This window comes from Lygodium microphyllum, chromosome 12, assembly GCF_053477565.2.
Source record: "Lygodium microphyllum isolate KBCC chromosome 12, Lygodium_microphyllum_v1.1.10, whole genome shotgun sequence".
NCBI lineage: Eukaryota > Viridiplantae > Streptophyta > Polypodiopsida > Schizaeales > Lygodiaceae > Lygodium > Lygodium microphyllum.
The window spans coordinates 107940316-107957832 of NC_141146.1; the positions used below are offsets into that span (position 1 = coordinate 107940316).

At 38.9% G+C, this 17517-nt stretch overlaps 1 protein-coding gene across 4 annotated transcripts in view; it reads left to right on the forward strand.

Moving 5' to 3' along the window:
* The window catches only part of LOC148028144 (glycerophosphodiester phosphodiesterase GDPDL1-like), a 33914-nt gene extending 18278 nt beyond the window's left edge, over positions 1-15636 (forward strand). For 2 of the 4 annotated variants that reach the window (XM_087689818.1, XM_087689820.1), the window contains exons 3-9: positions 12645-12706; positions 12882-13407; positions 13516-13551; positions 13642-13938; positions 14074-14213; positions 14386-14863; positions 15124-15636. In XM_087689818.1, the coding sequence (XP_087545944.1) occupies positions 12645-12706; positions 12882-13407; positions 13516-13551; positions 13642-13938; positions 14074-14213; positions 14386-14863; positions 15124-15407 (1823 nt within the window). In that variant the 3' untranslated portion in view covers positions 15408-15636. Of the gene's footprint in view, positions 1-12587; positions 12707-12881; positions 13408-13515; positions 13552-13641; positions 13939-14073; positions 14214-14385; positions 14864-15123 lie in introns of all 4 variants that reach the window. The other 2 variants (XM_087689817.1, XM_087689819.1) reach the window with 1 other exon arrangement.
* The last annotated feature ends 1881 nt before the right edge of the window (positions 15637-17517 follow it).

Consider the following 17517-nt stretch of genomic DNA (forward strand, 5'->3'; position numbering starts at 1 on the left):
TCCGAATCAGGAGTCAAGACTGCATGGACAGATGTTACTGATGCAGTTAACATGATTGCTCGAAGAGAGCGGATGTGACTAAGATTGGGCTCTACTTCAACTTCAACAGCTTCATTAATGGAGCTTGTTCCACCTTCAAAATGCCCTATTCCTTTGACTAATCAACGAACTCTTTCTTCTTCTGTTCCTTCTAAAAATGATGTCATGGATGAACTTATTAAAAGCATGCCCGACCTTCATTTGAATTTTACAGAAATTAGTTCAAAAGTAGAGAAGTTGGATATCAAAGTTGAAGAATGAGGATGATCATCAACTCAAAGACCCATGAGAGAAGGCTTTAGGAGGTGCTGTATTTGGTGCGACAGCCAACAACATGACAAGAGCGAGTGTTCTGCCTTCCGTGAGACTGAAGCACAGAAACTGGTCTTTTGGAAAGACGGAAAAATCCATGTAGCTGAAATTGGTTTTCCATTGGAGCCAAATGTTGGCAATGGTGGAATGAAGAAAAGATTAGAAGATTTAGTTGTAAAGAATGCCTATCCAGCAATTGATGCAGCTACCTATGGGCTGCAAATTGAGCCAACTAAATCAAGTTTGAAAGCATGTAAAGCTAATGTGCAATCTAAAGTATGGATGTAGGCACTAGATCAAATGGAACGTGGTAAAGGAGCCAAAGAAGATTTGGCTAACGCCAGTCAGTGCATTCGAGGAATAACTGGTTTGAAAGAACCGGTAGATTCTTTTTTCGCCTTTGCACATTTGACTGACGTCAATCATAAAGAAGTATTGATTGAAGAAAAGAGAAGATGAACCAGGGCCTTCCTCTTCTGGCCCTCCAAAACGGGTAACTAGAAGAATGCTTTAACAACCAAAGCTTGCTGAAAATATAACCCTAGATCAAGAGATGAAAAATGCGCCACAAACAAAGAAGACCGAAGGAAATAAGAAAGACAATGCTTTAACAACCAAAGCTTGCTGAAAATATAACCCTAGATCAAGAGATGAAAAATGCGCCACAAACAAAGAAGACCGAAGGAAATAAGAAAGACAAGCAGCCAGGCTACAAATTGCAGTCTGACATAAAATCTGCAACCGATCTCAAACGAGTCCTAGAAGAACGAATTCTAGGAAGCAAAATTGAATTCACCTTATGCGAAATTCTTGGAATTGCCAAACGTGAATTCCATGATATAATTATTAATGTAATCAAAAGGAAAAGACAATATGTTGGTGATGAAGCTGAAGAAACAGTGGATGATTTTTTGCAAGTTCTTTGAGTTTTTGTGCAAGATGAAGAGAAGTTGACTTCACAAGGAATTCATCTTGAAGCAGTTAAAGAATTCATTGCAGCAATTGAAGTTGAAGATAAAGAAAACATGAATGCAAAAATTAAAGAAGTGAAAGTTGAAAATGTAATGGTCGGCTAGTCCAAACTAGTTGGCCAGCCCACCTCTCAAAAAGAAGGCCGTCTACAGCACATGTATGAGGAGGAAGAGGCTCGGTTCATTTCAAGCAGTCACTACTCCCGTACGTATTGGACAAGAGCAACAACGAAGATAGTCGTCAAAATTGGAGAAAAAGAAACACCATGTATTGCACTCTTAGACCATGGCTCGGAGATAAATGCCATGGCAAGGAGTCTCTATGAAAGTGGCGAAAGGCCCATAGATGTTGATCCAGGATGGCGAATGAGAGCTGCAAATAACTCTTCTGGAGAGTTATATGCTGCGTGTCCTAATGTGCAGGTAACTATTGGAGACATAAAAGACAATTTTCACTTTTTTGTTCAAGATTCTTGTAGTTACCCTATCATTCTTAGGCAACCTTACATTTTTGAAGCTCGCTTGGAAACAAAAGCTCTTGATGATGGTTCTTCCTATGCTCGAATCCGAAGCAAGGATAATGAACGAGCTGTCCAATTTCTTACTGTGTATGTTAACCATCATTGAAATAGAGATCGACTGCGTGATTATCTTGTGCCTCCTAACGCTCGAGAATTCAAGGGTTTTCAGGCTGCACTACTATAAAAGGAGACTATGGTAGTGTGTCATGTAAAAAGATTGAACCTCCTTATGCTACAGAAACTTTGTGTCTAACAAATTTGTATGTATGTATAGCCAATAGTATGGGCTGTTATAAGTCTCTTCCGGCCATGACTAAGGCTGAAAGAAAATATTTACGTCATGTAAAAAGGGAGCCGAAAACTTATGACATGATGGCTGAAAATGAAGATATTTTGGGTATTTTTTTTGGACTAATTACTATTGATACATTGGCTGAAATATAGGCAGTTGCTCGTGCAGAAAATCAAGTAGAAAATCAGTCCATAGAAGTATGTACATTGGATTTTTATCAAACAATTCAAGAATTTGTTGAGCAGGAAGACATTGGTTTACTCAATAAGGTTGAAGTGCAAGTGGAGACAAAATACAAGATGGTAGATAAGAAAGTCAAACCTGTGGCAGTCCCATTGCCTCCTGAAAGTGAAGGACTGGCTGATAGAGCAGCAAATCAGCTAAGTCTTCGTGATCCTTCCAACATTGGTTACAAGTTTACATCTGAAAGTATAAAAAAGCTCAAAATAGGTGAAAATTCTTTTCTTTCGCCAGCTGAAAAACACTATTTTATGCAAATGCTAATGAAACATGGAAAAGCTTTTGCGTTTCAACCAAGTGAAATAGGCTGTGCGGATCCAAATATTGTGGCTCTTATGGTCATTTTTTATGGTTCCACATGTGCCTTGGAACCTCAAGCCTATTCCTGTTCCAAGGGCGCATTTGTCCAAATTACTGGAACTTCTAAATGAAAAGATCAGAATGAAGATTTTAGAAGCTTCTTCAGCGCCCTACTCAAACCGATGGTTTACCGTGCCCAAGAAAAATGGATCTTTACGATTCATTCAAGATCTACAACCTGTTAATCGTGTCACAATCCGAAATGTTGGTTCGGGTCCAATTGTTGATGAGTTTGCTGAAGCTTTTGCAAGTAGAGCAATTTATTCTATGGGCGACCTGTATTCAAGATATAACTAATTTCCGCTTTTATTAGAAAGCCGAGACATTATCACAATGAAGAACATCTCTTGGATTGGTCCGCATGTGCATTCTACCACAAGGTGCAACAAACTCCGTAGCCCATATGATGAATGCCATGCACAAAGTCTTAAGGGACTTTATTCCACAGCTTACTCTTCCATTTCTTGATGATGTACCTATCAAGGGATGTAAAGTCAATGAAAAGAATGAGGAGCTTGACGAAGATGGCTGCAGGACATTTCTAGTTAACCATATTCATGATTGTGACAGGATTTTAACAAGGCTAGAAGAGGTATATCTTACCCTTTCTGGAGCTAAGTCGATTTTTGGAGTAGAAAAAGTCCTAGTGGTCGGTCATCTATGTGGCCCCTATAGACGCAAATATTCTCCAATCAAGATAGATGCTATCAGCAGAATGCAAAAAAAATGCACAAATGTTTCAGAGGTGAGAAGATTTCTTGGCGCATGTGTATTCTATCTCATATGGATACCACATTTTGCTCATGTGGTCGAAAATCTTTATTAATTATTAAGAAAATGCCAAAGATTCTCTTGGGGCAATGAACATACTCTCACTATGCGTAAATTAAAGAAGCTATTAATTTTAGCTCCCACTCCCAAAAGGACTGATTATTCAAATGGTCAACCCATTATCCTTACTGTGGATACAGGTCCCATTGGGATAGGATGGGCTGTTGGCCAAGAGGATCTTGAAGGTAACAGGTATGCAATTCGTTTTGGAGCAAAAGTTCTCAATGAACGTCAAAGAAAGTATGCACAAGTAAAAAGGGAATTGTGGGGAGTTGTAACAGCATTAAAGTGTGATCGTGAATACTTTATAGGTGCTTTCGTAGTGGTAGAAACTGATTGTCTTCCACTCTTGGGCACGATTGCCAACTGCTCTACACCCGACATTGCTATGCTAAGATGGATTGCATATATTAAATCTCTCAATCTCGAATTAAAGCATATTGCAGGAAAGACGAATCCAGTTGGTGACATGCTATCACGTGCAAGATATGACAATGAAGAAGAGCTGATGGAAGAAGATGAAGCTGAAGAATCTATACTTGCTGAATTTCATTCCATGGCATTGAAAATACATTTTCGGTTATTGCATATACTGGTCCAAAGTTGAAAACAACAGGATGGTCAACTAGAAGCCAGCATGCTCATTGCATTGCTCAAGTTCTAGTTAATTTCCTTGAAGAAGATTATGAAGAAGATTGGCTGAAGATCGGCCAATATTTGAGCACAATGAAGAAGAAGGAAACTTGGACTGATGAGGAGTTCAAGCATATTAAGAGGAAAGCTTATGGCTTTTTTCTTAAAGAAGGACATCTATGGAAGTACGCAAAGAAGAAGAAAGGAGTGCCTGTCTGAGTTTTAGGTAACAAAAGATTGCAATAACAGGTAATGAATGAATTTCATGAAAGCTTGTGGGCTGGCCATAGAGGCATACGGGGAACCTTTAGTAAAGACAAAGAAAAATATTGGTGGCAAAACATGTATCGGGACATAGTACATTTTGTTGAAACTTGTTATGTGTGTCAAATGTATTCTATGGTTAAGCATCGAGATGGGTTACAACCGACCTATCCCTTGTCTATACATTATAGATGGGTTATTGATCTTGTAACCATGCCTACAGGAATATGGAATATGCGGTATTTAGTGCTTGCAAGAGAGGATCTAACCAATCAAGTTGAAGGCAAAGCAATAACAATCTAATCCACTCAAGCTATTTGTTGTTTTTTACTTGAAGAAGTGTTTTGTAGATATGGTTGTGTGGGTAAAGTAATTGCAAATAGAGGAGAGTTGGATGCTGATGAGGCACGCAACTTCTTTGCTCAATTGGGTATTAAGTTGGCTTTAATATCATCCTACAATCCTAAAGGCAATGGAAAGAGTGAGAGAGGTCATCAACCTATTCTCAAAGCTCTAGCAAAGTCTTGTAGAGGAAAAATCAAAGAATGGCCTAAAATGCTACCTTTTGCATTATGGGTTGACCGGACTACTCACAGTTCAGTGACTGGCTATATGCCAGCTGAACTTATGTATGGACAACAACCAATTATGCCAATTGAAAAATCTATTATCACAGGGAGTCTTCTACCTTGGGAGGAAGGCATTAGTAGAGAAGAGTTGCTGACTTTGCACATATGGCAGCTAGAAAAAAGGCTTGAAGATGTTCAAGCAGCTATTGATAAGTTAAAGACAGCAAGACTAAATAATAAAAGAAGATTTGATAAGCGACATTGACTTCGGCCAAGAGCAATTCAAGAAAATGACTGGGTGCTTGTCTATGACAGCAGCTTAGACAATCAATACAGTGCTTCTAGGAAGATGGTGAAGCGTTGGTTTGGCCCATATGTGGTAAAGGTCGTTCATGACAATGCCACATATTCATTGGCTGAATTGGATGAAACAAGCATGAAGATATCCATAGCTGGAAAAAGAATCAAGCTCTTCAAACGAAGAGAAAGTTCAACATATGAGCTAGAAGACTTGAATATAATTCAAGAGCATGAAGACATAGAGGAAGAAGAAGAGGCAGAAGATGACATTGATATGGCAAAAGATACTTCTTTTGACACTGCAAATCCGTAAGACTTTGGCACTATATCAAAATTGCATTTTTGAATGGTGATTTACATGAGAAAGTGTATGTTTTTCAGTCTTGTAGTTTTATACAATAAGGGACAAAAAAATAATGTGTAGATTGAAAAAGACTTTGTATAGTCTGAAGCAAGCTCCTTAGGCTTGGTATGAGAAGATACATGTATACTTGATTGGCCATGGTTTTTGGAATAGTCCAATTAAGAGCACATTATATGTTGGACATGAGGGTGATATGCCTTTGATCATTGTGGTTTATATTGATGACATGCTGCACATTGGTTGTAATGAGATACATGTTGCTGAATTTAAGACTTAGTTAAATTCAACTTTTGACATGTCGGATTTGGACCTATTGCATCATCTTTTGGGTATTTAGTTTAAACAGTGTGATGGAGGTATTTCTTTATGTCAAACAAAGTATGTTTAGACATTATTGCAAAGATTTGGTCTTGAAGACTACAAGCCTATTGCTACTCCCATGGAGATAGGTTTGAACTTAGCTTTCATGATGTTGGAGATAGTTTTAATGTCTGCCTCTATCGATAGGTTGTTGAATGCTTGATCTATGTACGTATTATAAGGCCTAATATTCGGTTTGCAATCTCATAGATGAGTACATTTATGCATAGTCTAGGCACTAAGCATTGGTAGGCATTGAAGTAGATCTTTCACTACTTGAGTGGTAGTTGGCACCTTGGGTTATTTTATACCAAGGGGATCATGGCCTCTAGATTTACATGCTTTTTTAGATTTTGACTGGGTTGGTTGTTACGATACTCGTGTCTCCACAAGTGGTTTTTGTTTAATGCTTGGCAGCTCATGTGTATCGTGGTTGAGCAAGTCTATTGATATCTCTCAATAAACTTTGAGTTGTGCTCTCTTAAGCTTCTTCTTCTTCAAGGTGTGTGTTAGAATTATTTATATGTAAAAGTGTCTGTTTAGATGCGAACACCTTTTACACCACTTAGCATTAAATAAGGGTCAAAGGGTTAGCTACATAGCTTAGCTTGTATATTCAGGCCCTATCACTTGTACTTTCATCTCACTTATCTATCATTATCAATCAATCTTTCACAGCTTAGCCTATATATTTAGGCCTTATCACTTGTACTTTCTTCTTACTTATCTCATCTATCATTATCGATCTATCTTTCAATTTGTGTATACATGGCAAGACTCTCTCTCTCTTTCGCTTCCATGGAGTTCCATCCGCCATAGCTTGCTTGTCATACATGCAAGCTCCATACCCAACAATGGTATCAAAGTAGGAATGACAATGCTTACACTTGTATCACATGCAAGCTCCATACCCAACAGTGGTATCAGAGCGGGAATGACAATGCCTACACGTGTATCATCTTCTATCTTGCCATTGTGCATATTCGATTTGTTGCCCAGCACCGCTAGTATCAGAAAAGGGAGATTTTGAAGAAGCTGAAGAAGAAGAAGAAGAAGAAGAAGAAGAAGAAAGAGAAGAGTGGTCTTTTGCATGCAACCTACATAGTTGAACAGACCTGTCTATTGCTGTTTTGCCTGTCCACTGCTGCGTGCTGCCCTACATGTTTGCCTCCACGGGAGTACACAATGTCGCCAGTAATTCCCTAGAATTACAATGACAAATTGCAGTCCATATATCACTTCCCACTTGTTGTGTCACCAGATTTGACGTTGCCTCACGCTTGGCTGACGAAGCAACTTGCATGGCTTGCTCATAGATACATCTCAACTTGCCTATTGACCTGATGTGCGTCACATCCTCAATGGGTCATGGACACACGTCACCATCAAGCTTGTTTCAACACATTCTTGATATGAAGATAAGGTTTTCATTAAATCTTAAATTAATTTAAGATAAAACTCTTTGTTAGGGGCAGGCCACGCACAATTTGGGGGATTTTTTATTTCTATCAAAATTCATCGAAATTTCCTCCATAAAATTTGGATTATTTTAATTTCCTTTGAAATTTCTCCAAATTTCTTCATTGAAATTCGGGGCTTTTCGCATTGGAATCTTGTGCTATTGAATCGAGGCCTTCAATGAAACATTCAAGACTGCTTGAGCACTCGCCTTCGACATTGGGGTAAAATGACTCGCTAAGCATCAAATGCTTGGTGATGCCGTTGCAAGTGATTGACATTGATCGGGTGTCCTTGACATCAACATCGAGGGGGGATCTTTATTCCAACAAAATGTTTAAAGTAAAAATAATATTCAAAAATTAAAAAACTTATGTTTGTTAAATTATATATTGAAAATTAGGTGATTGGAATTAGACGTTGGCTATGTATATGCATGTGCTAAGACCTTTTCATACCATTTATTAAATAATCGTGTGGGATCCTCTGCATCCAAAATGAGTTGTATTTCTTTTTATTTTCTTTCCTCTGATTCACAAAGGAGCTATATTCTAGGGGGGATTATAACCACTTCCTACGTGACCTTTGAGTGGATTTCGAAAGCTACACTAATGTATTTGACCTTTGGTCATGTACCCAGTGTATTTGAGCCACACTGGCTTTTGATTAGCTTCCAAGCCATATGCACACGCCTTTAAACCATGTCTTACTTTGGATTCCTAAGCTTCTAGGTAGACCATGTCATGATCTACCTCATGTTATATCTCTCTTACTTATGTATCTACTTTTCTAGAATCATTGTACAAGATTAGACACTGGCTCTTGTTTGACGTAAGACCTTTCCTTTTCTTTTTTCATATGTTTTGTGTCATAGGGTCAATCACCTATGACCCGAAGAGGGTTTGTTAGATTTACTTATCCTTGTGTGTAAACACATATTATTGCGAGTAAAAGTGCGTGTTTACGTGTGAACACCTTTTACACCACTTAGCATTAGAAAAGGGTCAAAGGGTTAGCTACATAGCTTAGCCGATATATTGAAGTCCAATCACTTGTACTTTCATCTCACCTATCAATATCAATCTATCTTTCAAATTGTATATACGTGCAAGACTCTCTCTCTCTCTCTCTCTCCATGGAGTTCCATATGACATAGCTTGTTGGTCATACATGTGAGCTCCATACCCGACACAGTGTACTTGCATTCTTGCAACCCTAAATCCAACATACATGTGGTTAATGCTGTTGTGAAAGTCCATCCCGAAGATAGTCTTTTTTCTCCACCTAGATGAGGTTTGTGTTTGCAGCCATGTTTGTTATGCATTGTCATCTCCTACTTGTGAGTCTCGGCCTGGGTTAGACGGGGATATTAGGAGCTTTGACATTTCTGTTATGTGCTTTGATGGAAGAAGTAGCTCTATTCATGCATTTCTTTTCTCAGTTAGTTTAGCATACATTTCTTGGTTTTGCTAGGCACTGGTTAGCTTGTGCAGCCCCTACAAACTACAATTTGCCTTGTCTGCCCTTGTTGGTATTTATTGCCTACCACATCAGCATTAATGATCTTTGTAGGTGCTGATTGGCCAGATTTAGTTGGTCGATTGCCACATTTAGTGGCTTATCTGGCTGGTCGGCCATTTTAGAGGCATAGTTGGTGGGCACTTTGGGCAAATCATTCTTCTTCTTCCTCTTTTGCAGGTGCATACTTAGAGTTTGGTATTCTTTTTCGTCTCTTGTAAGGGCTGCTGGCTGTATACTCCGTCTCCGTCTCCATCCTCCTCATTGTCTTTGGTGCTATCATCATTTTCTAGACAGCCTCCGGTGCAATCATCAATGTCTAGCGTGATGTGGTGCCCTCACAGACGTTTTGGGCTGTGTGCAAGAGGATTGATCAGTCCATCATTATATTAAACATTCTTTTCAAATTTAGTGTAGATTTCTCTTTCCTTTCTATTGTCTTCTCTCTTCTCCTTTTCTCTCTGTGCTCATGTTTCTCTTTCGTTGTGCACTCACATGGTATTCTCATCCAAGTGAGGATGTAGGGGTTTTCTTCATAGAAGATCACCCTACTATCAAAAACACAAACTTTCAGCTTGGTTTTTGCTATAGAAAGCACAACTTTTTAGTGTTTTATTGGTACTTTTGACAAAGGTGGCATATCTACAACTGTGTACTGGTACATGTAGCTGATTATTCTCTTTATTCGGGCTGTTCTATTGCAAAACACAACAGAGTGAGTGTGTTATACATGACTAGAGACTGGAATATTAACGGTTCCAAGGCTTTAATGAGTCAGATGAGAACTTTATTTATACTCTCTTTGGTAGGCAGTATGATCATTACACTTTGGCAAATTTAGCCCACACTTCAAGGCATTAATCCTTTGTGTATGTAAGCTTGATCCTAATATGGTTGAGTTCTGATCATAGGTGCAAAATCAGGTCACATAGGTGCAAGTGTATACTATCTTTTCTTTAACCCACTGCATGAGTCTACCTTAACATGCGACCACTCATTAGTGGGGCCAACTCTAATGCACTTTTCTTTATATCTAGTAAGTGTAAAGGAAACAAGTTTAATAAACAATTAAATATACGAAATAATAGAAAGAATATGAATTATTTTTTGTTGTGTTATGCACAAAAGCATCTATCTCATCTCAAAGTTAGCCAAAAATCATAAGTGAGTTGCTTGCTGGATGAAACTTTAGCTTAGGGCTTGCTTAATAACTTGTGTCATAAGTGAGTTGCTCATTAGGTGAAGCTTTCAAATTCTAAGGTGCAAACTTTTAATTTAATGAAAGTTTCACGTTGCACCTTGTTCCTTTTGCCTTGTCATTGTACTAGATAGCTTGTACACTTGTCCATCGCGTGCCATGGTGTCAAATTTGTCACTAATAGTGCAATGGTCATTGTGCCAAGAGCTAGGGGGTAGTAGAATTTGAGTTCATTTTCATAAAATCATTAAGCCCATTTGTCATTATGGTGACAAAAACCTCTCCTTTAACATTAAAGACGCCTTATTCTCAAGTAGCATGGAAGTCATGAGTAAAGCTAATAGGCGTCGACGAAGAATGGGCCCTTAGAGCTTGACTGCTCCATCAAACTGCAAAGGAAGCTTATAGAGCACAATCCCCATAACATGAGCCTCTGGAAGGGTGGATTGCATATGTCGAAGCTAATTCTGTATGTGTGTAACAAGAAGTGGAAAAGTCTAAATAGTATCCTTTGGCTCGAATTTCATTTACTAGAGCTGACCATAGAGGGTCTTAGTTGGCATGGTCGAGGGAACTTTGTATAGCATCTGTAACTTCTTTCACACCTTTGAAGGTGTCTTGCAGTCTTGAAATGATCACATATAATGTAAGTTGTAACATGTTCAAACTTCATGAATCATGTGATGTAAGGGCTTGAAGTTTTGTGTGAAAGTTGTTGTGGGCATTGATATATTTAAGTACCTATGCATGGATTTTAGGCTAAAATCTGAAACTCCTTTCCCCATTCCCCAAACTGGATGAAACTTGAAAGCTCCATTTTTTGCCGTTCCAGTTTTCCATGCTTCCGAAACTCTCCTATACTATGGTGTTGGTCAAGTGAGGCAAACACTGATATTTGGGGGTTGTACCATGTAATGTTGCCCACCTCCATTGGCACAGTGCTTGATGAGGATGCTTTGCTCTTGAGACACTGTGCATACTTGCATAGGGACTCTTAAGTTTTAGATTGTGGTCTTGGAGTCTAGGTATTGAGCATAGCACAAAGTGGAAGGTCTATGGAGGCTGTTGAAAATGCTGATCCCACCAACATAAGTGGGATTGGGCTGAACTGCTCTTGTAGTAGCTGCTGAAGGCTTCGGAAAGTAACTTTCTAGAGGTAATTGCTTCCCCTTGATGAGAGGGAATGGGAAGGGGGGAGATGTCCTTGCCTTAGAAGCCATTGCTGGCTGCTACTGAGAAGGAAAATTTCAGGCTGCAAAATGCAGACTGAAAATTGAGTTCTTGATTCAGCCCTGAAAGGGCAAATTGTTGGAAGATCTTCCATATGTGAGACACAACTGTTTTAGGCTGGAAAGCTGGCCTGAATGGCTGTAAACAGGTCTGGGTTGCTTGTGTTGCAGAAGACAGATTGTGTTGGTGGAATAACAGCTGTTTTAGTAAAAACCAGCATCTTCTGGGAGGATCTAAGGGAACATGCAGCTGTTTAAAGCAGGACTTCTAGGGTGAGAGTACGGTTTTTTTCAGCTAAAAGAGAATTTAGAGAGGTTTATACTGTCCCGAGTGATCAGAGGTAAAAGTGATCAGATTTTTGGTGGTGGAAATTATGCTCTAGGACCATTGATCCCACATTGTGTGTGAAGATCTGGCTTCTGCTCTCAACTCATGAATTCATAACACGTGCATATAGAAGAACAGAGATTCTGATAGAGCTGTGCTGACTGAACTGAACTGTACAAGAGGCAGTGGGTTATTTTTAGCCCCAAATGATCAACCCCACATTAGGTAGGCTTGATACATAGGCTATTTTAATGCAGGTGATGGGTTAAGGCTTGCTTACTGCTGATCTAATCCTAAGATGGCCTGCAATGTATTTCTGAGGTAGCCAATGTATCAAGTAATTTAGAGGATTGAAGCACCCTTTTTAAGGGGAGGAGGGTTAGTGTGGTTCCATGTTACGTGCCTTTTACCTTTTTCTTAGGACAGATCATTCAACTAATTATATAATTCAAACTACTCAGACCTGCAATGGTTAATATAATACCAGAATTGACTGTTATGAACTGAATAAGCTGCTTAAGGAAGCACTCTTAAGCTTTTCTGTCTATGTCTAGGTCTATATGCTTAACAAGTCTATAGCTTAAAACCTTCCCTTGTTCTACTGATTTTATTGGTATATGTTTTCAGCATGTGAATTACAGAAGCGTATTATGAAATGCAAAATGTTTCGTCCAAAGAAAACTAACTGAAACATGCTAGTAATACAGATAAAATTAACTGGAAATGTTCAAAATTAGTGGATTGTGTATGCTATTATGCTAATTTTGTTTATTTCTTTTGATTCTGGCTTGAGTTCACAGCAAGTCAGGCTAATGATGCACGCTCCCCAGATTTTGATGGGTTGTATCGTATTGTAGATCTGGTGGGTGTTTCTAAGATTGCAGGTCAATATGGGTCATACGTATGGGTCAATGTTGAGGTAAGAGCAATCTTCTGAACATCCTCTGCTCTTTCAATTTGATATGCCACTCAAGTCTTAGGAGGTGATAGTTAGATCTTTCTTGTTAGCTCTTCCTTCTTAGGAAGCAGTATTTTTCTTGAAAGTAATTCTTGTAACAGATGTACTTATCTGACTGCAGTTTGTTAACTTGCAGTACTATAGTTTCTTTCTGCAACACAAACTTGATATTGCCAAGTTTGTTGTCAATAGTCTGAAGGACCCAACAGTGTTCGTTGACTACCTGTCTTCCCCTGAGATTGCATTTTTAAAGGCAATTAAGAAAGGGGCACCAAGAAATCACCCAACATTGATCTTTGAATTCCATGGCAAGCAAGAAGTGGAACCCAGTACAAATGTTACCTATGGCTCTCTTCTGAGCAATTTGACATACATTGCAACTTTTGCATCAGGAATTGTGGTACCAAAAGACTTCATCTGGCCTTTGAATACTCAAACTAACTATCTTGATCCCCAAACGACAATTGTACAAGAGGCACATGATACTGGTTTAGAAATATATGCTTCTGGCTTTGTAAACGATCAAATATCCATTACAGATGTCCCCATCTACAACTACAGTTTTGATCCTATTCGTGAATACTTGCAATACCTGCCTGCGACAGGTCCCGTTGTGGATGGCTTTATGACAGACTTTCCTACAACTGCATCCGAGTCCATTGGTAGGTGGAGTCCATTCCCAATTGCAGCAGTTAATTAGTACAAAAGTGTCTTGGGACTGTTAAGAGAACTGGTACACATCACATTGAGCTGTCTGTCTGTTGATGCAGCCTGTTTCAGGAATGCTAGATCTCCAAAAGAATCAGGTAAGTTGACTTGTGTCCGCTGCTTGGATTGCATAAGCTAGACCAGCTATGGTACTGTTTGGTTCATAGCCATGTGTTTGCCTATTGCAGCTCTCAAAACTAAGCCTCTTATTATCTCACACAATGGGGCAAGTGGTGACTTTCCTGGTTGCACCTTACTTGCTTACAAGGGGGCAGTTGAAGCAGGAGCAAGCTTTATTGACTGTCCTGTCCAGATTACGAAGGACAGCGTTGCAATCTGCAGGGAATCTCCCGATCTGTCCACAAACACAGATGTCGTTTCTCACTCTAATTTTCTCTCTCGACTGACTACGATCACTGCCTTGCAAAAAAAGAAGGGAGCATTTAGCTTCAACTTCACGTCGGATGAAATCAAAACCTTAAGGGGTATCCATTTTTCTCTCTCCCTTACTGGTTTGTGCTTGAAGTGTTTATGTGGGAATCTTGTAGCACCCTGCCTGACTTTCCAGCTTAATACCATGATTGATGGAGGGCTTACTGGTAGTTGTAGTTTCTTGGCAGCAATTATGTACAGTCCTGAAGGTGCATCTCGTCTTTTTCGCAACCCTGCCTTTGATCATCAGGAGAATGTACTGAGCCTTTCCGACTTTTTAGCCTATGCAAAAAATGTCCCTACTGTCGGAATTCTGATTGATATCCGGGTAAGCTTTCCTAAAATGTTGTGATTTATGTTAACGACACTGGGGTATTTTCCTTTCCAGTTCAGTTTCTTCATAGGTTTTCATTTAAACCCATTTCCAAGACAAGTTCTAGTATGTTTAACTGGACCATGGGGGCTGATGATGCAACGTGATTGGCTATGCTGTTTTCCAGAATGGATACTTCTTGCAGACACAACTCGGTTTTGGTGTTGTGGACATTGTACTGAAAGCTTTAAGTGATGCTGGGCTTGAAACCTCTGACAGAGTTTTAGTGCAGTCTGAGGATAGTGGAGTACTGCAACGTGTTAAGCTTTTGAGCCCTTATGAATGCGTGTACAGGGTCAAAGATGATGTGTCCATCACAAAAGCTCAGGTTGAACAGATCAAGGCATTGGCACCTTCTGTTACTCTACCTCGAGGAATGATTCTAGATAGCACAAAAGATGGTTTTCTGCTGAATGCTTCAAATGTGGTAGACCTCTTCCACACAAGCAACATGAGTGTCTACGTGTCTTACTTGAGAAATGAATTTGTTTCCCTAGCATTCGACTATCAGGCAGACCCTACTTTAGAGATACACAGCTTGGTTCAAATGTTCAAAGTCGATGGATTGATCACTGATTTCCCCACAACGGCCAGAGCTTACTTGAGTGAGTAGCTTGAGAACTAGCTTTTGGTGCTTTGCATTTTCAGTTTAGTTCATGGTACATGGGAAGGGCAAAATGGCTTTGGTTTGGTGCAAAAGAGTCTTCTGTTATGTGAAGCAGGTGATTCATAGTGTATGGGATCATAGTTAGTTTTTTAATTTACATGGGGCAGTTGGAGCTGTACGATCTGTCACAAGTAAGTTCAATTTCTGAGATTTTCACGAGGCCTTCTCTGATCGGGTTTTTGCCGGCTGTTGTGGCAGACAATGCATGTCTCAATCCAAAAACAGAGCCAGGCAGCTTCAACTATTCACTGTTTATGGTAAATCCAGGGGACTTGCTCTACCTTTTTCAGATACCACCGACAAAAGGTCCATCCAAACCTGCCTTGAATGTTACTGATAATGAAGTTGCTTTGGGACCTGTTGCCCCAATCCAAGGTTCAGGAAGCGGGCCCGCGCCTTCTCGCGCTGCAGCCTTGCCTCGCATAGATTTCTCTGTCCTTCTGTTATTGTCAATGGCCATCATTCTGTTGCCTTCTTCCTGAACAGAGGATCCCTGGTAATCACATCTGAGAGGTGTCCATTCCGAGAACCTTCACTTCCCTTGTGGGTCACACACACACACACACACACACACACACACATGCTCATATGCTTCACACGATGCGAGATACCAATAACACTCTACCTCCTGCCTTGTATTATACAGAAGCACCTGAGTGTATCCACAATGTACAACATCAATAAAAATTGGAAGCTTAATGTTTATATTGACATCATTATGTAAACGCTTAACAACTCTTGCAAGAGTTTTTCTTATGATATCATCGCTCGTTACTACATACAATATGCACTATAGCTCCTTTTGATCATTAGAAGTTGGACAATAGGCCCACTCTAGGGTAGGTATATGAAAAAGTCAAATAAATATTGATACATGAAAAATAATCAACTTTCAAGCAAGTATTTGATAACCAAATATGGTATGAAGAGCGATTCGCACATATGTCAAACCGGTGATCCTACACGGTTGTCAATAATAACTACATCTCTATAGAAAAAGTAATGCACATTATTGCACCTTTCGAAGTATATCCTTGTATATAATGGTTGTGGTCGTATCTCCACTCTTTTCACCCAACAAGACTTTCATACCATGCGAAGATTTTATCCTTGGAAATGTAACATATAACTTACCATGCGTAAATATTGGTGCTTTTAGATAAAGCCTAATAATGTTTATCCTTGTGATTTGTTGATCATCATAGCAAATGCCAATCGGATGGAAAATTGTCTCTATTTCAGAGTAAATGGCAGTTGTATAGCATTGGAAATAAAAGTAATCCTAGAAATAAAAACTTATTCGTCTATATTTTTTAATATTATTATTTAAGCATTTATCACTTTTCTATTGGAAGCTCTATATATCAACCATGTACCATTACACAGAACCCTTTCTTGGGATTAGGTTTCTAAGAAGAATAACACATTTATTTATCTTTGTTAATAATAAATGAGGAAATACACCTCTAAGTTTCAATGTATTGAATACTCAACGTAGTATAAAAACGAGTCATCTATCTCTACAATTAAATTTGCACTATAATATTATCTAACCTCCCTTGGTATCTTGCAATGTATATTCATTCAAAGTAGCCACCTTTGTATTTTGCGATGCAAGTATAGTCCAGTCCACTCAAAGAAATATGATGTATAGTCATCCACATTGGACATGTCATAGACACTACAATCAAGGTTTTGATAGTGTCTTTTTAATACCATGCTAGGTGGAACACACAACTTATTACCATTTTCGATAATCTTCACTTCATCTCCTATTTCTTGAATCTAACAAATGAACCCATTGTTCACTACATTATTAGTTATTGATACTCGCATATTCCCAGATAGCCTTAGCACCCTCACATAATGCCACAAATTAGAGTAACACAATGTAACATTAACAATATCCTTACGTGTTCCCTTTACCGCAATTGGTAAGACATGTCTAAAATCCTCTTCAAATAAAACAAACTTTCCACTAAATGGCTTATGACAACTCATAACATCTCTCAAAGCTCTATCAATTGCTTCAAAGGCATATTGATGGATCATAGAAGCCTCATCTCAGAAACTAATGCTCGATTGTCTCAACAATTGAGTAAGGTCACTTTGAACATGAATATTATAGGTGGATCAATTATTTAATTCTATTGGGATTTCAAATTGTGAGAGTTGTATGATCACTAGGTAGAAGCAAGGCGGCAATGTCATATGATGCTGTTGCCAATGCTATATGATCACGACTGTACACCTTCGCAAGTAAATAATTATACAGAAAAGTCTTTTTAGACCCATCGATGCTATCCAAAAAGAATATATCCCTAGTATTTGCATCAACAACATCCATAATTGCACTAAAGACAATTCTTTGTCCCTCATTCAACATTGTCTCCATAGATTTAGAAACTCTACATTGTTTCGATGTGCTGTATGCATATTCATCTTAGAAAAGGGGGTTAGTATGCAATTGAGAGTTTGATTGATGAGGTTTTGACAACCCATAGAAATTAGAGAGTCTTTGCCCTATATGGCATAAAAGGTCGTGAAGATGTAACAAAGCTAGGTTAGATGCCTCATATTATAGAACACAAG